The sequence below is a fragment of the Macaca thibetana genome, chromosome 16 (assembly GCF_024542745.1).
Source record: "Macaca thibetana thibetana isolate TM-01 chromosome 16, ASM2454274v1, whole genome shotgun sequence".
Classification (NCBI taxonomy): Eukaryota; Metazoa; Chordata; class Mammalia; order Primates; family Cercopithecidae; genus Macaca; species Macaca thibetana.
This window is the reverse complement of record NC_065593.1, coordinates 18,644,971-18,669,759: the sequence shown is the minus strand read 5'-3', so window position 1 is coordinate 18,669,759 and position 24,789 is coordinate 18,644,971. Positions and strand designations below refer to the sequence as shown.

General features: G+C 42.2%; 1 protein-coding gene and 1 non-coding gene across 2 annotated transcripts in view; both read left to right on the top strand.

Moving 5' to 3' along the window:
- The window catches only part of PAFAH1B1 (platelet activating factor acetylhydrolase 1b regulatory subunit 1), a 108,145-nt gene that overhangs the window by 60,407 nt on the left and 22,949 nt on the right, over nt 1–24,789 (top strand). The window contains exons 3-5 of the mRNA XM_050765825.1: nt 22,123–22,207; nt 22,769–22,843; nt 23,741–23,947. Coding sequence (XP_050621782.1) covers nt 22,123–22,207; nt 22,769–22,843; nt 23,741–23,947 — 367 coding nt within the window. The remainder of the gene's footprint in view (nt 1–22,122; nt 22,208–22,768; nt 22,844–23,740; nt 23,948–24,789) is intronic.
- LOC126940072 (small nucleolar RNA U13) lies at nt 9,335–9,435 on the top strand. Its single transcript, XR_007720594.1, has one exon. It is a non-coding gene; the product is annotated as a small nucleolar RNA U13 (small nucleolar RNA).

The following is a 24,789-nucleotide window of genomic DNA, read 5'->3' as shown; positions in this document are numbered from 1 at the left end:
GACCCCCCAAATTGCTGGGATTACAGGCATGAGCTACCACGCCCGGCCAAATATATGTATGTTTCTAAATAGCTCCGGAGTTGAGATTAAAATAAAACTTAGGAACTGAAGACATCAGTAATAATGAGGGTACTGACAACAAAAACTTATCAGATACAGCCACCATAGCCTACAGAAAGTCTTCAGTGAATCTTTATAAAAATAATGACAAAAAATGAACTATGTATTCAATTTAAGAATAAGAACGACAAGATAAGTCTAAAGAAAGCAGGAAAGGGAAGAATTAATAAAAGCGGCCGGGCGCGGTGGCTCAAGCCTGTAATCCCAGCACTCTGGGAGGCCGAGACGGGCGGATCACGAGGTCAGGAGATCAAGACCACCCTGGATAACACGGTGAAACCCCGTCTCTACTAAGAAATACAAAAAACTAGCCGGGCGAGGTGGCGGGCGCCTGTAGTCCCAGCTACTCGGGAGGCTGAGGCCGGAGAATGGCGTGAACCCGGGAGGCGGAGCTTGCAGTGAGCTGAGATCCGGCCACTGCACTCCAGCCTGGGCTACAGAGCGAGACTCCGTCTCAAAAAACAAAAAACAAAAAACAAAAATAATAATAGTAAAAGCAGACCTTAATAAAACAGAAAATAGTCCAGTAAACTTAATTAATAAAACCAAAACTAGCTTTTTAAAAAGACCAGTAAAATAGACAAACCAATTTAATAAAAAGACATAAATGAACTATATAGGAATGAGAAATTCAACATAAAATGAATTCAGATGATGTTCAAACTTATGAGAGTACGTTATCCTATTTGAAAATCTGCCAGGCGCAGTGGATCTCTTGAGGTCAGGAGTTTGAGACCAGCCTAGCCAACATGGCGAAGCCCCATGTCTACTAAAAATACAAAAATGTATTTTTTTGTATTTTTATTGTGTGGTGGACACGCCTGTAGTCCCCACTACTCAGGAGCTGAGGCATGAGAATCGCTTGAACCTGGGAGGCGGAGGTTGCAGTGAGCCAAGGTTGTGCACTCTAGCCTGGGCGACATAGTGAGACTCTCAAAAAATAATAAATAAATAAATAAATAAATAAATTTGAAAATCTAAATGACCTGGGTGCTTTTTCTAGGAAAATATGTGATAACATTGGTTCAAGAAATAGTAGGAAACTTGAATAGATAATTAAATGTAGAGGACATTGTAACATTAAAGACTTCAAGCCCAGGCAGTTTTTAAGCCTAGATGCTAATTTTTTCAAATCTTAAGGACCATTTACTTCCCAGATTCCATTGTCTTTTCCGGGACATAAAGGTAGTAAATTTAGGAGCTTATTCTATAAGGCGGGCACCACCTTCATAGAAACACTGGGCAAGGCCAGGCATGGTGGCTCACACCTGTAATCCCAGCACTCAGAGAGGCCAGGGTGGGTGGGTCTTTTGAGTCCAGCCTAGCCAACGTGGCAAAACCCTGGCTCTACTAAAAATAAAAAAATGTGGCTGGACACAGTGGCTCACGCCTGTAATCGCAACACTTTGGGAGGCTGAGGCAGGTGGATCACCTGAGGTCAGGAGTTCAAGGCCATCCTGGCCAACATGGAGAAAGCCCATCTTTACTAAAAACACAAAAATTAGCTGGGTGTGGTGGTGCACACCTGTAGTCCCAGCTACTTGGGTCAGGGCTGAGGCATGAGAATCGCTTGAACCCAGGAGGTGGAAGTTGCAGTGAGCCGAGATTGTGCCACTGCACTCCAGCCTGGGAGACAGAGTGAGACTCTGTCTCAAAAAAATAAAAGTACAAAAATTAACTGGGGTTGGTGGCGCACACCAGTAATCTCAGCTACTATTTTGAAGGCTGAGGTGTGAGAGTATTTTGAACCTGGGAGGCAGAGGTTGCAGTGAGCTGAGATCATGCTGCTGTATTCCAGCCTGGGTGACAGAGTAAGACCCTGTCTCAAAAAGGAGAACAAGAAGGTTACAGTCTAATTATTTCTGTGAACTCAGATATAAACATACTAAATAATATAATAGTGGAATCCAGTAGAATATGAAAAGCATTATGCATGGCCAAGTGTATTTGTTCACTCATGCTGCTAATAAAAACATACCCAAGACTGGGTAATTTATAAAGGATAGAAGTTTAATTGACTCACAGTTCAACATGGCTGGGAGGCCTCAGGAACTTTAAAATAATGGCAGAAGGGGAAGCAAACATGTTGTCCTTCACATAGTGGCAGAAAGGAGAAGAATGAGAGACGAGTGAAGGGGGAATCCCCTTATTAAGCCATCAGATCTCACTGAGAGCTCACTGTCATTAGAGTAGCATGGGGGAAACTGCCCCCATGAGTCAGTTACCTCCCACCGGGTCCCTCCCACCACACGCGGGGATCATGGGACCTACAATTCTTTTTTTTTTTTTTTTTTTTTTTTGAGACGGAGTCTCGCTCTGTCGCCCAGACTGGAGTGCAGTGGCGCGATCTCGGCTCACTGCAAGCTCCGCCTCCCGGGTTCACGCCATTCTCTTGCCTCAGCCTCCGGAGTAGCTGGGACTACAGGCGCCCGCCACCACGCCCGGCTAATTTCTTTTTGTATTTTTAGTAGAGACGGGGTTTCACCGTGTTAGCCAGGATGGTCTCGATCTCCTGACCTCGTGATCCGCCCGCCTCGGCCTCCCAAAGTGCTGGGATTACAGGCTTGAGCCACCGCGCCCGGCTGGGACCTACAATTCAAGATGAGGTTTGGGTGGGGTCACAGCCAGATCCTATCACCAAATACAGTTTTCCCCATGATTACGAGGTTGGTTCAACATGAAGAAATTTATGGCTGGGAATGGTGGCTCACGTCTGTAATCCCAGCACTTTGGGAAGCCGAGGCAGGTGGATCACTTGAGGTCAAGAGTTCAAGATCAGCCTGGCCAACATGGTGAAACCCCATCCCTACTAAAAATACAAAAAATTAGCCGGGCGTGGTGGCGCACACCTGTAGCCCCAGCTACTTGGGAGGCTGAGGTGGGAGACCATGAACCCAGGGGGCATGATCGTGCCATTGCACTCACTCAACAGAGTGAGACTGTATCTAAAAAAAAAAAAAAAAAATGAAACACTATATGATTAATCCAGAAAGATGTAGAAAATGATAATTTTTAGTACCCATTCCTGATTGTTTAAAAAAAAAAAAAAAACCCTGTAGAAAATAACAGGATATTTTCTTAACTTGATTATGGCTACCTACCAGAAATATACAATAAACATTAAAGTAGAAATAGTAGGTGCATTCCCATTAAAGTCAGCAAGAAACTAAGAGTTCCTCTATCTCTGCATCTGTTTTAGGTGTTTTGAGATTCCAGCTCATGTAGTAAGGCCACAAAAAGAATTAGAAATATTGGAAAGGAAGCAACCAAACATTTATAGGTGACAGCATCTACAGGGACAACCTAAGGGAACCAACAATGAGAATTAATGGGTTCAGGGCCAGGCGGGGTGGCTCACACCTGTAATCCAAGCATTTTGGGATGCCGAGGCTGAGGCAGGAGAATTGCTTGAAACTGGGAGCGAGATCATGCCACTGCACTCCAGCGTGGGCAACAAAGCAAGACTGTCTCAAAAAATATTAATAATAATGGGTTTAGTATGGTGACCTGAAACAAGATGGCATACAAAAATAAACTGTTCTTGGCCAGGCACAGTGGCTCACACCTTTAATCCCAGCACTTTGGAAGGCTGAGGCGGGTGAATCACCTAAGATAAGGAGTTCAAAACCAGCCTGTCCAATATGACGAAACCCCTTCTCTACTAAAAATACAAAAATCAGCCAGGCGTGGTGGTGTGTGCTTGTAGTCCCACCTACTTGGGCGGCTGAGGCAGGAGGATTGCTTGAACCTAGGAGGCAGGGAGGTTGCAGTGAGCGGATATCATGCCACTGCACTCCAGCCTGGGCAACAGTAAGATTCTGTCTCAAATAATAAACTGTTCTTGTTATTGGATAATACAGTAGAAAAGATTTTTTTCCTTGTTTCTGGATGAAAAAGTCAGTATTGGACAGATAACCACAACTCTTAAAATAATAAAATGCAATCCCAATCAAAATTCAAACTAAATTTCTCATTAGCTTGACCAGCTTGATCTTAAAAATCATTTGGAAGAGAAAAATGAATATTTTAAATGATAGATGGGAAAGGAACTGAATCTATCAGATACACAAATATGATTGTAAAATGTGGAATAGGCAAATAGGTTAGGGGAACCAAGTTGAAAGACATGCCCATTTATGAAATTTAGAATGGGATGAAGGTGGTATTATTAAAAGTGTTAATGTTGAACACATACAGAATAACAGTATAAAGTAGTAGAGAAAGTATAGACTTTGGGTAGAAATGAACTTCCTCAGGTATAAAATGTAGAAACAAAAGGAAGAGTGGTAAGTTTGACTATATCAAAATAGAAAACTTCTGTGTGAAGAAAGGCCTTAAAACAGGCCAGACACTGTGGCTCAGGCCTGGAATTCAGTACTTTGGGAGGCCAAGGAGGGAGGATTGCTTGAGGCAGGAGTTTGAGATGGGCCTGGGCAATGTAGGTACAAGATTTTATCTTTACAAAAAATTTGTTTAAAAAATAGTCTGGTAGCCAGGGGTGGTGGCTCAAGCCTGTAATCCCAACACTTTGGGAGGCTGAGGCAGGTGGATCACCTGAGGTCAGGATTTTCAAGACCAGCATGGCAAAACCCCGTCTCTACTAAAAATACAAACATTAGCCAGACGTGGTGGTGTGCACCTGTAATCCCAGCTACTCGGGAGGCTGAGACAGGAGAATCACTTGAACCTGGGAGGTGGAGGTTGCAGTGAGCCGAGATTGCACCACTGCCCTCCAGCCTGGGCGACAGAGCGAGACTCCATCTCAAAAAAAAAATACAGGGATGTCGGGCACGGTCTTGGGACCTACTTGGGAGACTTCAGTGGGAGGATCTGGGGAGGTCTTGTGCCACTGCACTCTAGCCTGGATGACAGAGCAAGACTCTGTGTCAAAAAAAAAAGTAAGTTAATTGAAAAAATCAAATTTTTTGTGGGTATGTAAAAGTAATCCTACAGTTGATACAATTTTTTTTCTTTAAAATTATTGTGAATTCAAAACTTTTTCTGTGTGTATAATGCCATTCTCTTACTCTGTGAATTGCCTGTTTGGGGTGTTGCTACATTTTTGTTTTGTTTTGTTTTCTGTTGTAGTGTTTACATTTTTCTTGTCAATTCATAAGAGGACTAGTGTACTAAGTCACTCATGTTCATATGTTGCAAAGAAGTGTTACAGAGTAAAACTGTTTTCCTTGATACTACCTTTAGATTCATGTTTGGGAAGACCTTCGCAATTCATGACTACATAAGTATTCACTTTTACTTTCTTAAGGCATTTTTGTTTTTGTTTCTTTTTATAGTAATGTCTAAGCCATCTGGAATTTATGTTTGTGGATTATACAAGGAAGGGATTCAAGTGCTTTTTCTCTGAGTCATTATCCACATGTCCAAACATTTATTGAATAGTCCTTTCCTTATTGATCTGAAAACACCTTCTTATAAAACCTTGCATTGGTTTTTGGACTTGCTGTGCTTTCAGGAGCCAGAAGAACACTCTTGATTATTGTAGCTTTATATTAATAATATATTTTGGCCGGGTGCGGTGGCTCACGCATGTAATCCTAGCACTTTGGGAGGCTGAGGTAGGTGGAACACCTGAGATCAGGGTTTCAAGACCAGCCTGGCCAACATGGCGAAACCCCATCTCTACCTAAAAAAAAAAAAACATTAGCTGAGCATGGTGGCGCCTGCCTGTAATCCCAGTTACTTTAGGAGGCTGAGACAGGGAGGTAGAGGCTGCAGTGAGCTGAGCTCGCACCACTGCACTCCAACCTGGGTGACAGAGTGAGACTCCATCGCAAAACAAAAGAAAAATACATTTCAATATGAGGTGATAAATTCTCCGAAATTTTTTGTTTTGTAAACCACCTTGCTTCTCTCAAATTATTTTCCCAAAAAGCCTTAAATGTTTTCCATAGGAATTCTGATTTGGGAATAGAGTGAGTGAGTTGGTAGAGGGTGCCAATATGCCTTTTCTCATGCCCCACCTCTTAATTTTGCCTTTCCCCAGTTTTCCCTACTGTTACCATCTCACATTTATGTGGTATATTTATTATAATTGATGAGCCAACATTGACACATTATTACTAAATCTACAGTTGACATTAGAGTTTACTCTTTTTGTTGTATATTTTGTTGGTTTTGACAAATGCCTAATATTAAATATCCATCAATCATACAGAATAAATTCACTGCCCTAAAAATCTCAGCCTCCACCTATTCATCCCTCCCCGCCTCCCTAAAACCCTCATATTTTTACTGTTTCCATAATTTTGTCTTTTCCAGAAAATTACAGTTATATAGCATGTATCCTGTTCAGATTGGCTGTGTTGACTTAACATGATTGCTTAACATAGCAATCTGTACTTAACATTTCTCAGCCGGGCTCAGTGGCTCACACCTGTAATCCTAGCACTTTGGGAGACCGAGGCGGGTGGATCACGAGGTCAGGAGATCGAGACCATCCTGGCTAACACGCTGAAATCCCATCTCTACTAAAAAAATACAAAAAATTAGCCGGGTGTGGTGGCGGGCGTGTGTAGTCCCAGCTACTCGGGAGGCCAAGGCAGGAGAATGGCATGAACCCAGGAGGCAGAGCTTGCAGTGAGCCAAGATTGCGCCACTCACTCCAGCCTGGGCAACAGAGCGAGACTCCGTCTCAAAAAAACAAAACAAAAAACCAAAAACATTTCTCCATGTCTTTTCATGACTGTAATATATTTTTAAGCTTGTTTTTTTGTTGTTGTTGTTTGCTTTCTTGCTTTAAAAAACTGACCTCTGCAGTTAGTTGAGGTATTCAGGGTTTCTCCTGTGAATGTTTGAACATCATACATACTTGGCAGTGATTGGAGAGTGGTTTTTCCCTGGCCTGTGTGAAATACACTGAAGGTCTGCACCTGCCCGCGCACTTCGCATTGTACATGGGAATATACTATAGCTGCACATGTTCATGCAGTGGTGTCAGATGCCAGATAGTTCTAGGGCTTAGTTTAAGATTTGGGTAGTCTTTGCCTGACTTTGTGATCTATAGAAAGGCATGAAAGGAATTTTTAGATCTTGTTAGTGACTCAGCTTTCTAACAGGTATTTCCCACTCCTTTTTAAATCTTCTGGCTCAGTTTAATTGCAGAATACTCTGAGACTGCAAGTTGAGCTGTTTAAATCCAGGTACTGTTTGCACTGTTTACCTGTGTGAATTTGAATTTTATTAACATGGGGCCACAGAAGCAAAGTACATGAATGAATTGGATAGTAAGGTTGAAATAAGACTATAACTGTAATCTAAATTTCAGATGTTTATGTTTATATTTATAAAAACACGTATGTATTTTCATTTACTGTCAAAGTAAGTATACATTTTTTATTTTTTAAAAAAAATTTATTATTATTATTTTTTGAAACTGAATCTCACTCTGTTGCCCAGGCTGGAGTATAGTGCAATCTCGGCTCACTGCAACCTCTGCCTCCCGGGTTCACGCGATTCTTCTGCCTCAGCCTCCTAAGTAGCTGGGATTACAGACGGGTGCCACCATGCCTGGCTAATTTTTTATAATTTTAGTAGAAACAGGTTTCACCATGTTAGCCAGGATGGTCTCAATCTCCTGACCTTGTGGTCCACCCACCTCGGCCTCCAAAAGTGCTGGGATTACAGGCATGAGCCACTGTGCCCGGCCAGTAACTATACATTTAAACATAAACTATTTAATATGCTGCTTATCTCCAGCTTACATGTTGAGGTCCCTGTTGTCTTTAAACTTTTTTTTTTTTTTTTAAAGACAGTTTTGCCCTTATCGCTTAGGCTGAAGTGCAATGGCGCTATCTTGGCTCACTGCAACCCCTGCCTCTCAGGTTCAAGCGATTCTCCTGCCTCAACCTCCTGAATAGGTGGGATTACAGGCACACACCATCACACCCGGCTCATTGTATTTTTAGTTACACCATGTTGGCTAGGCTGGTCTCAAACTCCTGACCTCAGGTGATCCACCCGCCTCAGCCTCTCAAAATGTTGGGATTACAGGTGTGAGCCACTCCACCTGGCCTGTCTTTTCAACTTTAAAAGTTTGATAATGATGGAATCTTTAATCATATTGCCTATATTTTCACTTTCTATGCAGTGACTATTGTTTCTGATTATTACGTTAAGGTAAAAAATTTAAAAGGCCCTTTCGGTCTTCAGAGGAGGATTAAAATATTCTCAGTGTGTGTTTTTGTTTGTTTTTTGAGATAGTGTCTGGCTCTGTTACCTGGGCTGGAGTGCAGTGGCTCGATCTTAGTTCACTGCAGCCTCCGCCTTCCGAGCTCAAACCATCCTCCCACCTCAGCCTCCCAAGTTGTTGGGACTACAGGTGTGTGCCACCATGCCTTGCTAATTTTTCTGTTTTTTATAGAGACAGAGTTTTGCCATGTTGCCCAGGCTGGTCTTGAACTCCTGGGCTCAAGCAATCTGCCTGCCTCAGCGTCTCGCAGTGCTGGAATTACAGGTGTGAGCCACCCTGCCCGGCTTTTTTTTTTCTTCTTTTTCTTTTTTCTTTTTTTTTTTTTTTAAAGAGACAGGGTTCAGGCTGGAGTGGTGCAGTGGCATGATCATAGCTCATAACTCTGGGATTCAAACAATCCTCCCACCTTAGCCTTTCAAAGTGCTGGGATGACAAGTGTGAGCCACCACGCATAGCCTGTGTTAGATCTTTCTATTCTTTGGAAATTTTTGATTTCCAGAATGAAATTGCTCATCATTTAAAATACATATATATGTTAACTTTTTTATAAGAGTGAAATGTAGGCATCTATAAAGATGATCAAGATATGATCAAGGTCAAAATTGTTGACTTTCTGGAAAATTCATACAAAGCCCTTTTACATACCACATCACATTGCATTTCATTGAAAGATGGAGGGTATTCTAGAGAATTGTATTAGAAAGAGAAGACACATGGTAGGCCAGGCACAGTGGCTCACTTCTGTAATCCCAGCACCTTGGGAGGCCGAAGCAGGTGGATCACCTGAAGTCAGGAGTTCAAGATCAGCCTGACCAACATGACGAAAACCCGTCTCCACTAAAAATATAAAAATTAGCTGGGTGTGGTGGCACATGCCTGGTAATCCCAGCTACTCTGGAGGCAGAGGTTACAGTAAGCTGAGATTGCACCACAGCCCTCCAGCCTGAGTGACAGTGAGACCGTGTCTCAATAAAAAATAAAACACATCATAGAAGAGGAAGGCAGATTCTTTTGTAGTTGCTAAGTGTGATGGTTATGTGTTCACACACATGTATAAGATGTGCCATCCTCCAACCTTGTTATAATGTCACATTACCCGACTGATGTGGAAAAAAAAAAATACAAGAGGAAAGCAGTGCCAGAAACACAAGTAACTACATTGAGAAAGTTATATGCTGAGTAGCTTCTATTTTCTGTGTGGAGTTGGAGGTCAGCTGAAGGGTGGGATGCAGTTAGGTGGGTTTTTTCGTTTGGTTTTTGTTTGTTTGTTTTGAGATTGAGTCTCTCTCTGTCACCTAGGCTGGAGTGCAGTGGTGTGATCTCGGCTCAACTGCAACCTCCGACCCTGAGATCAAGCCGTTCTCCTGCTTCAGCCTCACAAGTAGCTGGGACTACAGGCGTCTGCCACCATGCCTGGCTAATTTTTTTGTATTTTTAGTAGAGACGGGGTTTCACCATGTTGGCCAGGCTGGTGTTGAACTCCTAACCTTGTGATCCGCCCGCCTCACCTCCCAAAGTGCTGGGATTACAGGTGTGAGCTGCTGCGCCCGGCCAAAATTAGGTATTTAAAAGGGAAAAAAAGGACCAGTCTAGGCAACATATTGAGACCGTATCTCTACTTAAAGAAGAAAAAAGAATGACTGATCATGGTGGCATATGCCTGTAGTTGCAGCTACTCAGGAGGCTGGAGCAGGAGGATCCATTGAGCCCAGGAGCTTGAGGATGCAGTGAGCCATGATTGTGCCACAGCACTCCAGCTTAGGCAACAGAACAAGACCTCATCTCTTTTTTTTTCGAAGAGTGAGGAAAGGGGCCTGGGACAAGTAAATGATTCATCAGGTGGCAATGGAATGACAACCATATACTATGACTTGACCTATCCTAATTCTAAAAATATAAATCGGTTATTAGCAGTATTGTAGATAATTGAATATCCTGCTGCTCAGTGCAGAGTAAAAACTGCTCCATCAACAATTGGAAGCTACATTTAATCAGATAATTCAGGGGATGCCTATTATGAATATGACCTGATTTTAAGGGATCTTCATTGTTTTTTAGGGTTTGACTTACTATACAGTGGTCTTCCTTTGTTTAGTTTGCTATTTCATGTAATCTGCCTGTATACTTCTGATACTTCTGATAAATAGGTCTTTTAAAATTACTGCTTTCATTAAATTGCATTTTCTTGCCTTGAATGTCCTACATAGTCTGTTTCTCTTTCTAGCCATTTCTCTCATTATTTTAATGCCACCTTTCTAATGTTTTTATCTATTTTTTAGATAATTTGCTTTTAGAGCAGTTTTAAGTCATGGTAATGATTATAGCATCTTTGCCTTGTTCTTTTTTTTTTTTTTTTTGAGACGGAGTCTCGCGCTGTCACCCAGGCTGGAGTGCAGTGGCCGGATCTCAGCTCACTGCAAGCTCCGCCTCCCGGGTTCACGCCATTCTCCTGCCTCCGCCTCCCGAGTAGCTGGGACTACAGGCGTCCGCCATCTCGGCCGGCTAGTTTTTTGTATTTTTTAGAGACGGGGTTTCACCGTGTTAACCAGGATGGTCTTGATCTCCTGACCTCGTGATCCGCCCGTCTCGGCCTCCCAAAGTGCTGGGATTACAGGCTTGAGCCACCGCACCCGGCCCTACCTTGTTCTTTAACACAAGTGTTTCTAGTGTTCTGCCACTAACTATTAGATTTATTGGTTGAAGGTTTGAGAGATTTCTTTTTCCTGATGTTAGTGAACATTCTTAATGAAGACCTTTCCGTTAATAAAGAATGTTTTAAAATCAAGAATGTTGAATTTGTTTCTGTTTTTTGAGACAGAGTCTCACTGTGTCACCCAGCCTGTAATGCAGTGGCGCCATCTTGGCTAACTGCAATACTCCACCTTCCAGGTTCAAGTGATTCTCCTGCCTCACTCAGCCTCCCAAGTAGCTGGGATTACAGCCGTGCGCTGCCGCGCCGGGCTAATTTTATATTTTTAGTAGAGCTGAGGTTTCGCCATGTTGACCAGGCTGGTCTCAAACTCCTAACCTCAAGTTATCCACCCACCTCAGTCTCCCAAAGTGGTGGGATTACAGACGTAAGCTACTGCACCTGGCCGAGAATGTTGAATTTGATCAGATGTTTTTAGATAAACATTGAGATCTCCATAATGTACCATTCTGATTCACTTGGTCCACATCAGCTCCCTGCCTAGGTAATACCTACTACTTCCTTTAAGGCCTCGCATCTTGCCTTTATAAAAAGATTCTTCCATTCAGTCTCTCTTCTCTTGGTTTTGAATTAAATTTCATAGACTTCAGTAACTTTTATTTTGCTCCTCCGATAGGTTTACAAGATCCCTAGGAGGCAAGGGACCATATATAACTTAACCTTCTTTTATATTCCCTTGTATAAAACTGGGAATAACAGACACTCATCCCTTCTTCCTCTCTCCTTTTTTCTTTACATGTTTTATAGTGAAATTTTGGTTTACATTTTAAAAATACAAATGTTTCAAACTATTCAATACATGACAGTTGTACTGGCTATCTTATTGTACAACCTGACTTTTCCTTATGAGCTTTTGAAATAACGCAAAATATTTTTACAGGAATATATCCTGAGAGGATCTCACAGTTGTAAATTATGCTGAACAACTAAGGCAAAATCTCCCTGTCTCTGGAAACGTAGCTGACTTCTGGCCTGTAGCAGGCCATGCAGTTTTTTTCTAAGTGTCAGTCAATAATATAGTAACTTTAAAACAACATAATTAGGAGTTCAGCCCGGTTAGTGTGACATTCTCTCTCCCACTCCCCCAACCCCCTTTCTCTCTCTCATACCTTTAAGTATTTTAGTTTTCAGTAAAGTTATTTTTGTTAACAGGTTAAAGGGTTAAGAGGGAAACACAATAAAAAAGGGTGGAGGCTGAAAACAACTGTTCAGTGACTGCCCCTCTGTTTTGTGTTTCTGTAACTCAAGAAATTTAATCCAAATATGAGAATGAACAGTAATGCATATTTTTTATTTATTTGGTTTTGCTTTTTTGAAAATGCAATGTGATATACTTATTTGGTAGATCATTTTTGGCTTTTGTTGCTGCTGTGGTCTGGAGGGTATATCAGGATGTTACCTCAGACCCAGCTGTCTGATGAAAAGAAATGGGAGCCAGCAGGCTGGTTACCAGGTACAGGGTTCTTTTTGCTTGATGGGGAAGATAAAGTTCCACTCACCCGGAGTTGCCTGAATTTCGTTCTTCTTCATTTTGTCTCTGCCATGGATAAGGTCTCATTATAGCCTCTTGCTGAACTTGTACTTGTCCCAAGATTGGTAGTAGTTGAATCCTGAACTGCCTTTTGGAAGTAGTTATCTTAAAATGTGATGGTGAAGGATGGTAATGGCAATCAGTTTGTCAGACAGATTTCTTAGGGTACGTGAGGTTGGAGAGGTATAAGACCTATGGCCAGGAACTCATCACATCTGTGCTGCCCTTTCCCTGAAGACGCGGTAGGGTATTTTAGCATAAGAATTTAGGAAGTCTTGGCTGGGCACAGTGGCTCACACCTGTAATCCCAGCACTTTGGGCCAAGGTGGGCGAATCACCTGAGATGATGAATTCGAGACCAGCCTGGCCAACATGGCAAAACCCCATTTCTACTAAAAATACAAAAATTAGCAGGGTGTGGTGGCACACACCTGTAGTTCCACCTACTTGGGAGGCTGAGCCAGGAGAATCGTGAGGTTGTGGTGAGCTGAGATTGCACCACTGCATTCCAGCCTGGCGACAGAGTGAGACTCCGTCGCAGACAAAAAAAAAAAGAAAATATTGGCAAGCCTTGGCCGGGCATAGGGGCTCATGACTGTAATTCCAGCACTTTGGGAGGCCAAGGCAGTCAAATCACTTGAGGCCAGGAGTTCGAGACCAGCCCAGCCAACACGGTGAAACCCTGTCTCCACTAAAAATACAAAAAAAAGTAGCTGGGCATGGTGGTGCTCGCCTGTAATCCCAACTCTCAGGAGGCTGAGGCATGAGAATACTTGAACTCGGGAGATAGAGGTTGCAGCAAGCCGAGACCATGCTACTGTACTCCAGCCTGGGTGACAGAGTGAGACTCCATTAAAAAAAAAAAAAATTAGGAAGGCTTGATACCTGTTTGAGACTTGGTTGATATCCTATGGCCGCAGCTTAGGGAATGATCCCCTGTATATTTCTGCCCTGGAAATAAATTTTATTCACATACTCTCCCAAGACTATAACAAGTTTCATCTTGTTATCTAAAATGGTATAGCATGGGGTGGTGTGAGAGATGGCTTTTGGAGGAGAGTACTAAAGATGACTCCAGGTGTGCTCCTGGTGGTGTCATGCTTGATACTGCCTGGTCTTCTGTGTTACCTTCACAGAGCCTTCAACAGCCCTGCAGACATCTCAGATTTGTTGGGCCTCTGGACCTTTTAGAGTAATGCATGTTGTCTCCATTGTTGCCCTGAATATGCAAGCTTAGCCTTTTCAGTGTATCTTTTTTTTGTTGTTTTTTTTTTTGAGATGGAGTCTCGCTCTGTCGCCCAGGCTGGAGTGTAGTGGCCGAATCTCAGCTCACTGCAAGCTCCGCCTCCCGGGTTCATGCCATTCCCCTGCCTCAGCCTCCCGAGTAACTGGGACTACAGGCACCGCCACCTCGCCCGGCTTGTTTTTTTTTTTTTTTTTTTTTTTTTTTTTGTATTTTTAGTAGAGACGGCGTTTCACCGTGTTAGCCAGGATGGTCTCGATCTCCTGACCTCATGATCCACCCGTCTCGGCCTCCCAAAGTGCTGGGATTACAGGCTTGAGCCACCGTGCCCGGCCCTTTTTTTTTTTAGTTTTTATTTTACTTTAAGTTCCGGGATACATGTGCAGAATGTGCAGGTTTGTTACACAGGTAAATGTGTGCCATGGTGGTTTGCTGCACCTATCAAGCCATCACCTAGGTGTTAAGCCCCACATGCATTAGCTGTTTGTCCTGGTGCTCTCCCTCCCTTTGGCCCCCGCCCCCACCAACAGACCCGGGTATGTGTTGTTCCCCTCCCTGCGGTCCATGTGTTCTCATTGTTCAACTCCCAGTTAGGCGTGAGAGCATGCGCTGCTTGGTTTTCTGTTCCTGTGTTAGTTTGCTGAGGATGATGGCTTCTAGCTTCATCCATGTTGCCGCAAAGGACATGATCTCGTTCCTTTTTATGGCTGCATAGTATTCCATGGTGTACATGTACCACATTTTCTTTATCCAGTCTGTCATTGATGGGCATTTGGGTTGGTTCCATGTCTTCGCTATTGTAAATAGTGCTGCAGTAAACATAAGTGTGCATGTGTCTTTATAGTAGAATGATTTATATTCCTTTGGGTATATACCCAGTAATGGGATTGCTGAATCAAATGGTTTTTCTGCTTCTAGATCGTTGAGGAATCACCACCCTGTCTTCTATGATGGTTGTACTAATTTATATTCTCACCAACAGTGTAAAAGCATTCCTGTTTCTCCACAGCCTTGCCAGCATCTGTTGTTTCTTGACTTTTTAATAGTCACCATTCTGACTGGTATGAGATGGTATCTCATTGTGGTTTTGGTTTGCATTTCTCTAATGATCAGTGATGTTGAGCTTTTTTCCATATGTTTGTTGGCCACATAAATGTCTTCTTTTGAGAAGTGTCTGTCCATATCCTTTGCCCACTTTTTGATGGGCTTTTTTCCCCCCATTCTGTAGGTTGCACATTCACTCTGATGATAGTTTATTTTGCTGTGCAGAAACTCTTGAGTTTAATTAGATTCCATTTGTCAATTTTAGCTTTTGTTGCAGTTGCTTTTGGCATTTTCATCAAGAAATCTTTGTCCATGCCTATGTCCTGAATGGTATTGCCTAAGTTTTCTTTTAGGATTTTTATGGTTTTGGGTTTTGCATGTAAGTCTTTAATTCATCTTGAGTTAATTTCTGTATAAGGTGTAAGGAAGGGGTCCAGTTTCGGTTTTCTGCTTATGGCTAACCAGTTTTTTGAGCACCATGTATTAAATAAGGAATCCTTTCTCCGTTGCTTGTTTTTGTCAGGTTTGTTGAAGATCAGATGGTTGTAGATATTTGGTGTTATTTCTGAGGTCTGTGTTCTGTTCCCTTGGTCTGTTTGTTGGTTTTGGTACCAGTAGCATGCTGTTTTGGTTACTGTAGCCTTGTAGTATAGTTTGAAGTCAGGTAATGCGATGCCTCCAGCTTCGTGCTTTTTGCTAGGATTGTCCTGGCTATTAGTGTATCTGTTTAAATGGGTCTAGTAAGAAAACATCTCAGTTCATCAGCCTTTGACTTAACCTTGTTTTTTCTTCATATGAGCAGTGAAAGTAAAATGGTTACAGAACTCTTAGAACTTTTTTCATTTTTAGAATGCTAGAGTATACAGTTTGTAAAACACTATTATTGGCAAGGCATGGTGGCTCATGTCTGTAATCCCAGCACTCTGGGAGTCTGACGTGATGAAACCCAATCTCTGCAAAAAATACGCAAAATCATCAGGATGTGGTGGTGGGTGTGTATAATCCTAGCTACTCAGGAGGCTGAGGCAGGAGCATTGCTTGAACCCAGGAGGCAGAGGTTGTGGTGAGCCAAGGTCACGCCACGGCACTCCAACCTGGGCGACAGAGCAAGACTCCATCTCAAAAAAAAAAAAAATTCTTATGGGTGGTATTGATGAGGTGTTAAGACTAGTATTACAGCTGCAGAAATTACCCTAGGGGATAAAAACAACAATGAAAAGAGTGTAGGAAGTCAGATAAAATCAAATCCTGGCATTTTCATAAACTTCGGATAGTTTAGAAAATAATTTCATTCGTTATGTTTGTAATAGTTTGATATTTAAGTCTAGGCTATGCCTAGCTAGGATCTGTTTGCTCATGGATAAAAGTCCTTCATCTCAGTTTTGATTTTAACCATTTTCTTTTTTATTTTGCTTAACCATTTTTCTTTTTTTAACCTCTGTGTGTGTGTGTGTGTGTGTGTGTGTGTGTGTGTGTGTGTGTGTGTGAGAGACAGACTTTTGCTCTGTCGCCCAGGCTGGAGTGCAATGGCGCAATCTCAGCTCACCGAAACCTTTGCCTCCCAGATTCAAGCAATTCTCCTGCCTCAGCCTCCCAAGTAGATGGGATTACAGGTGGCCACCACCATGCCTGGCTAATTTTTTGTATTTTTAGTAGAGACGGGGTTTCACCACGTTGGCCAGGCTGGTCTCGAACTCCTGACCTCAAGTGATCCGCCCTCCTGGGCCTCCCAAAGTGCTGGGATTATATGCATGGGCCACCGCACCCAGCCTTCTCTGATTCTTTACAGTATTACTGGTTTTGGTCTACTCTGTTTTACTTCTGTGTGAATTTCTGTTTAATTCTAGTGACTGGTTTTAAAGAGGCAAAGATTCCATCCTTAATAAAGCTGATGAGGCCAGGTACAGTGACTCACGCCTGTAATCCCAACACTTTGGGAGGCCAAGGTGGGCGGATCACTTGAGGTCCGGAGTTTGAGAAGACCAGCCTGACCAACATGGAGAAACCCCATCTCTACTAAAAATACAAAATTAGCTGGGCGTGGTGGCACATGCCTGTAATCCCAGCTACTGGGGAGGCTGAGGCAGGAGAATGGCGTGAACCCGGGAGGCGGAGCTTGCAGTGAGCTGAGATCGCGCCACTGCACTCCAGACTGGGCAACAGAGCGAGACTCTGTCTCAAAAAGAAAGAAAGAGAGAGAGACAGAGAGAAAGAGAGACAGAGAGAAAGAGAGAAAGCAAGCTGATGAAAATCTACTCTAGGTCAACTGAAATTACTAGCAAGCCCTAGAAGCATTCTTTAGGCTGTTAGAACCAAGAATTTTGTGGGTTTTTATTTTGTTTTGTTTGTTGTTTTTTTGAGAGAGGGTCTTGCTCTGATAGACAGTCTAGAATGCAGTGGCTTACTCATAGCTTGCGGCAACCTCAACCTGCCAGGCTCAAGCCATTCTCCTGCCTCAGCCTACCAAATTGCTGGGATTACAGGCGTGAGCCACTGCCACCTGTTGAGGTTCTTCAGTCTTTACTTATTTCTTACTTTTAGTAATAGTGGTAAACCTTGCTGAAGTTAAAGGTTCTGCATTAACTGGATCAAGTTGTTGGCTTAAATTTTGAGAGGCAGGGCATCAAAGGTGGTAGTCCTAAAATTCTCTGGATGTTTTTTTATGTTGTTGGTTTGTTTTTTTTTGGAGACAGTCTCGCTCTGTTGCCCAGGCTGGAGTGCAGTGGCGCAGTCTTAGCTCACTGCAACCTCCACCTCCCAGGTTCAAGCAATTCTGCCTCAGTCTTCCAAGTACTGGGACTATAGGCGCATGCCACCACACCTGGCTAATTTTTGTATTTTTAGTAGAGACGGAGTTTCACCATGTTGGCCAGGCTGGTCTCGAACTCCTGACCTCAGGTGATTTGCCCACCTCGGCCTCCCAAATTGCTGGAATTACAGGTGTGAACCACCACGCCCAGCTGGAATTCTTTCCCTAACCCTGACAATATTACTTACCTGATATGTGGCTAGAAGTGTGGCTGTGGCTACATTGCTGGTAGGAGAATATATATATATTTTTTTATTTTTTTTTTATTATTATTATTTTTTTTTGAGACGGAGTCTCACTCTGTCACCCAGGCTGGAGTGCAGTGGTGCAATCTTGACTCACTGCAAGCTCCACCTCCCGGGTTCATGCCATTCTTTGGATGCCTCCGACTCCTGAGTAGCTGGGACTACAGGCACCTGCCACTACACCTGTCTAATTTTTTGTATTTTTAGTAGAGACAGGGTTTCACCTTGTTAGCCAGGATGGTCTCGATCTCCTGACCTCGTGATCCACCCACCTTGGCCTCTCAAAGTGCTGGTATTGCAGGCGTGAGCCACCGCGCCCGGCCGAGAATAGAATTTAATAGAACTAAAACAGTGTTATTATTTCTATGAAAAAACAAAAACAAAAAACCTGTACTGCTGTACTTTTATGGTTGTTTTAGAATGTGCTCCTTCTTCTTTAAAAAAAAAAAAGATTAACTGTGAAACAGCCTCAGGTCTTCAGGAGGTATTCCAGAAGAAGGCATTGTTATCCTAAGAATGGTAGTTCCATGCATGTTATTGTACTTGAAGACCTTTCAGTAGGGCCTGATGTGGAGGCGGAAGAAGTGGTACTGAAGATTCTGTCCTACTGATTTTAAGAAGGAAAAGGGAGTAATCATTTTTCTTATTTTTCCTTTAATATTATCTTTCCTTTACCTGGAAAAGTGTCACCATTTAACTTTTCCTTTACAAAAAAATGTTCCTTAAGACCGTAATTGTTGGCCTGGCATGGTAGCTCATGCCCATAATCCTAGCACTCTGGGAGGCCAAGGTGGGAGGATCTCTTGAGCCCAGGAGTTTGAGACAAGCCTGGGCAACATGGCAAAACCCTGTCTCTACAGAACAACAACAAAAAAAATGCCCTACATGGTGGCATGCACCTGTGGTCCCAGCTACTCAGGAGGCTGAGGTGGGAGGATCACTTGAGCCCGGAGGGGTTGAGGCTGCAGTGAGCCATGATTGTGCCATTGCACTCCAGCCTGGGAGACAGAGCTTGAGACCATTTCTCAGAAAAAAAAAAAGATTATAGTTGTTGTAATTTGTATATATGTTACACATATGTATTATGTGTTATGTGAGCTTTATTGTTTGAAGCTGTGTAGTGTGTTTTCAGGCAGAGTTTCAGGCATTAGGACTTGACCCCAAAATAGCAATTGAGCTAATAGAGTTTGGTAGGAACATTAAGTATTTAAGAATAATATATATGATTTCTTGACATATTCTTCTTTATTTGCTTGAAGTTTGTTTTTTATATTAAAAGAAAATGAAGCTAAGAAATAAATGTGTTGCAACCTTTTTTTCCTCTTACTACTTTGGAATGCAGGTTTTTTTTTTTTTTTACTTTTTGGAGACAGGGACTCACTTTGTCACCCAGGCTGGAGTGCAGGTGGTGCAATGACAGTTCACTGCAGACTTGACCTCCCAGGCTCAGGTGATCCTGCCACCACACCCAGCTAATTTTTTGTACTTTTTGTAAAGAAGGGTTTTGGCCATGTTGCCCAGGCAAGTCTCAAACTCCTGGCCTTGAGCGATCCGCCCAACTTGGCCTCCCGAAGTGCTGGGATTACAGGTGTGAACCACCATGTCCAGCCAGGATGCAACACTCTAACAAAAGGAAAATTTATTTTTGTTGAAGTTTTGTAGTACAGGCTTTGACAAAAGAAGATATTTGATCGCACCTCGTGAGAGAGCCATTGCCTTCTTAACATTGACTTGGGGTCAGGCGCAGTAGCTCACATCTGTAATCCTAGCACTTTGGGAGGCCGAGGCGGGCAGATCACTTGAGGTCAAGAGTTCGACACCAGCCTGACCAACGTGGCGAAACCCTGTCTCTACTAAAAATACAGAAATTAGCTGGGTATGGTGGTATGTGCCTGTAATCCCACCTACTCAGGAGGCTAAGGCAGGAGAATTGTTTGAGCCCGGGAGGCGGAGGTTGCAGTGAGTCGAGATCGACCCACTGTACTCCAGCCTGGGTGACAGAGTGCAACCCCTGTCACCAAAAAATATGTATGTATATTGATTTGGAAGGCCCAAGTATAATTACTTGGTGGAAATCAAAAAGTAGAGTCAGCTCTGTGTAAAGAAGATACTTCAGCATGAATGGAGTTAGCTTAACATTAGTAGAAACAGGCCAGAAGGAAGGTACAAGCTGTAGTATGAGTAACACACAGACACAGACACAGACTTGTAATAACATTAAGATTTACCTCTCCTCAATGTCTTTGATGTGATTGTCTAACACTGTAATTATTTTTAATTACTGTTATTATTTTTTGAGACAGTGTCTTTCTGTGTTGCCGAGACTGGAGTGCAGTGGTGCAATCTCGGCTCACTGCAACCTCTGCCTCCCAGGTTCAAGCAATTCTCCTGCCTCAGCCTCCCAAGTAGCTGGAATTACCGGCACCTGCCACCATGCTCGGCTAATTTTTGTATTTGTAGTAGGGACAGGTTTTCACCATGTTGACCAGGCTGGTCTTGAACTACTACTACTTTTTTTGTTTGTTTGTTTGTTTTTTGAGACAGTCTTGCTCTGTCACCCAGGCGGGAGTGCAGTTGCACAATCTTGGCTTACTGCAAGCTCCGCCTCCCAGGTTCACACCATTCTCCTGCCTCAGCCTCCCGAGTAGCTAGGACTATAGGCGCCCACCGCCATGCGCAGCTTAATTTTTTTTTATTTTTAGTAGAGATGGGGTTTCACTGTGTTAGCCAGGATGGTCTGGATCTCCTGACCTTGTAATCTGCCTGCCTTGGCCTCCCAAAGTGCTGGGATTATAGGCTCACGTGAGCCACCGCTCCCAGCCTCTGGTCTTGAACTTCTGACCTTGTGATCTGCCCACCTCGGCCTTCCAAAGTACTGAGATTACAGGCATGAGCCACTGCGCCCGGCCTAACCCTGTAATTATTATACATTGATTTTTGGCATGCTGATAATTACCTGGAACATAAAGTGTTTGCTGGTAATTCCCTGTTATCTTTGTTTGCGGATTTGTTTTAAACATACCATTGAGTTAAAGTCAGTAATCCCACCAGTTCTACAATACTACTGGAACGTGTTTCGTATTGTTTTTTGAGATGGAGTTTTCGCTGTTGTTGCCCAGGCTAGAGTGCAGTGGCACGAACTGGGCTCACCACAACCTCTGCCTCCCAGGTTCAAGTGATTTTCCTGCCTCAGTCTCCCAAGTAGGTGGGATTATAGGCATGTGCCACCACGCCTGGCCTTTTTTTTTTTTTTTTTTGAGAAGAAATCTTGCTCTGTTGCCCAGGCTAGAGTGCAGTGACAGGATCTCGGCTCACTGCAATCTCCACCTCCCAGGTTCAAGCAATTCTTCTGCCTTGGCCTCCCAAGTAGCTGGGATTACAGGCATGTGCCACCACACCAGCTAATTTTTGTATTTTTAGCAGAGACGGGCTTTTCACCATATTGGCCAGGCTGGTCTCCAACTCATAACCTCGTGATCTATATCTATATATCTATCTATATATCTCTGTCTATCTGTCTGGCTGGCTGGCTGTCTATCTATCTATCTATCTGGCCCAAAACATTTTTGGTCCCAAGCATTTTGTATAAAGGGTACTCAGACTGTATAAGGCAAACATGAAAAGGCTAATTCAGCTTCTCTAACCTTCAAGTTCTAATTCTAAATGAATGTCTCATTCTACGACAGTAGACTAAGTTTATAGTGTATGATTTCTTTTTTTCACCGACTCCAATGGTTCCAAGTTATTTCTAATATGAAAATACTTTAGTTTTCTCAAAACTTTTCTCTGCAAAACTAAATTCCAGCTGTCAGCCTTTGAGTGTATAACAAGTAGTAAAGAAAGACTAAATGTAAATGTTAGCAAAATTGATGATTGCTGTCACAGAGCCATAGCTTGATCTATAGAGTGCCTACAGCTTGTGAGGTAAGCAACACATTTGAAACTTATAATATGTAATTTCTCTTCTGATGTTAAAAAAAAAAAAAAGAAAAACTTACAACTAAGAATATAATATTATGGATGTACTATGACAGAGGCTAAAAGTTCTGAGGGCTTTGCGGGGGTGTCCTTTTTAATGAAATACTTGTATGATTTGAAAGGGAATACTCTCAAGAGTATCTTGGCTTAATGAGATTTTAAATAAATTCTATTTCTTCAAAATAGAAATGAGGTCTTTTTTTTAGGAGTCATTTGAATTTGTTTTCTTTCAGAAATCGAGCTATAGCAGATTATCTTCGTTCAAATGGCTATGAAGAGGCATATTCAGTTTTTAAAAAGGAAGCTGAATTAGATATGGTATGTTTTACTTTTTAACAATTCTTCAAAGTAGAGTTAATGAGTGGATTTTTACTCAGGTATCTGTAGTTAACAGTTATGCACAATTTTGTCATTTGTTACTGTGGTCTACTTGGTACTGAACTTGATTTTCACTCCCTTTTTTTATTTTTTATTTTTATTTTTGAGATGGAGTCTCGCTTTGTCTCCCAGGCTGGCGTGCAATGGCGTGATCTCGGCTCACTGCAACCTCTGCCTCCCAGGTTCAAGCGATTCTCCTACCTCAGCCTTCCGAGTAGCTGGGATTACAGGCACGCACCACCACACCCATCTAATTTTTGTATTTTTAGTAGAGATGGGGTCTCGCCATGTTGGCCAGGCTGGTCTTGAACTCCTGACCTCAGGTGATCCACCCTTCTCAGCCTCCCAAAGTGCTGGGATTACAGGTGAGCCACCGTGTCCAGCCACTCCCTTTTTTTATAATCAGATTTTTAGTAATGTTTGGGATTAAAGATGAGTAATCTTTGGCTTGAGGATCATAGTTAAGCCATTCTTAAAAGGTTCTAACTTTATTTTCTCTAGAATGAAGAATTAGATAAAAAGTATGCTGGTCTTTTGGAAAAAAAATGGACATCTGTTATTAGGTTACAGAAGAAGGTAACTAAGTCTTGTTTCTTTAAAATTAGTTGTATTCAGTTATATAAACTTTCTGAAAATAACTATTCATCTGCATTAATTAATAATTGCATCTAATCTTTAAAAAGCAAATAAAAATACATTTTCTGTGCTTTATGAAAAGTATGACCTAGGCATATTATTGCAGATACATGGTAACTCGCATATCCGGAGTTGCTGACTGGGTGGAATCTGCATAGTCCTGACTTGGAGGAATTGATTCTGAAAGAACTCATTTGTGCACTTAGAAGGAAAGAACACATGGAGCCATTGTGATTGATGCTGGGAAAAGAGCACTACAGTGTGCTCTTAGACAAGTCATTTTTATCTCTGAGCTTTTCTTCTTATCTGTAAATACAACAAATAATATTCCAGTCCTAAAATGTATACTTCATAGGCAAAGTTAGAATAAGTAAATAACATTGTTATGAGTTGATCATTTATTACGAAGCTCTTAGAAAAGTGCTTAGCACATAGTAGATGCTCAATAAATATTAGCTTTTATTATTAATATGATTACAATATATAATGTGGTTTGGAAAGAACTTACTAAGAGTAGCAGCCTTAGAGGGACCAAGGCAAATTCACTGCCCTTCTTTGATTAGAAGACTCTGTCACCAGATATAAATTGAAGTTTTTCTTTGTGTTAAAGAGTTAAGGCAATTGTACTGAATTTTTCTCAGTTTTTAGTTTCCTCATGACTTAGGTTTTGATGCTGTATAAAATAAATAATTTTCATTTAAATTTGACAAATGCTTGGAGATTACTGAAAATTTTTCAAGTATCCTGCATATATAGTTGCAAAATGCAGTTTTTTAAAATGTCACATGCTATTTTTATTGAAATCTATCTGTACGTAACTACATGCTCTTTTTCAAGGTTATGGAATTAGAATCAAAGCTAAATGAAGCAAAAGAAGAATTTACGTCAGGTGGACCTCTTGGTCAGAAACGAGACCCAAAAGAATGGATTCCCCGTCCGCCAGAAAAATATGCATTGAGTGGTCACAGGAGTCCAGTCACTCGAGTCATTTTCCATCCTGTGTTCAGTGTTATGGTCTCTGCTTCAGAGGATGCTACTATTAAGGTAATTTTTTGCTAAAAGCAGACTTAAAGTTAATAGGGTGAAGAAAATTAAAAGATCCTGAAAATAAGCCGGGCGCGGTGGCTCAAGCCTGTAATCCCAGCACTTTGGGAGGCTGAGACGGGTGGATCACGAGGTCAGGAGATTGAGACCATCCTGGCTAACACGGTGAAACCCCGTCTCTAATAAAAAAAAATACGAAAAAATAGCCGGGCAAGGTGGCGGGCGCCTGTAGTCCCAGCTATTCAGGAGGCTGAGGCAGGAGAATGGCGTGAACCCGGGAGGCGGAGCTTGCAGTGAGCTGAGATCCGGCCACTGCACTCCAGCCTGGGCGACAGAGCGAGACTCCGTCTCAAAAAAAAAGATCCTGAAAATGAGGGCCTATGCAGAGGGACAGGAGGTACTCTTTGAAATGTAGTGATTTGGTTCTGAATCTTAAAGACAGAATTGGAATAAAATACCATTGTGGCTCCTGAGAGGCATGCTGCCAGGTAAGTTCGATGGTGAATTTGAGAAAGTCGGGTGTCACTAACTGAGTTGATGTCAGTAGATCACCTTGTGCTTGAACAGTTTTTGTTCTTAGAGGATGAAAAGTGTGTGCCTTACCTTTAAACAGAGGTTGTGTGTGAAATACCATTTGACAAAACTAGTAATTGATAGGGTGAATCTATACTGCAAACGAATTCAGTAGAGGATTCATTTAAATTGGACTTTCCTTGATGTATTTAAAATTGGCTTTCCAGGAGTAGGGGAATATAAGAGCTTTTCATTTTATAAATTATATATTTCATTAAAAAATTTTTTTTCACAGTAAACATATAATACCTTTTAATGTTGTGCTTTTT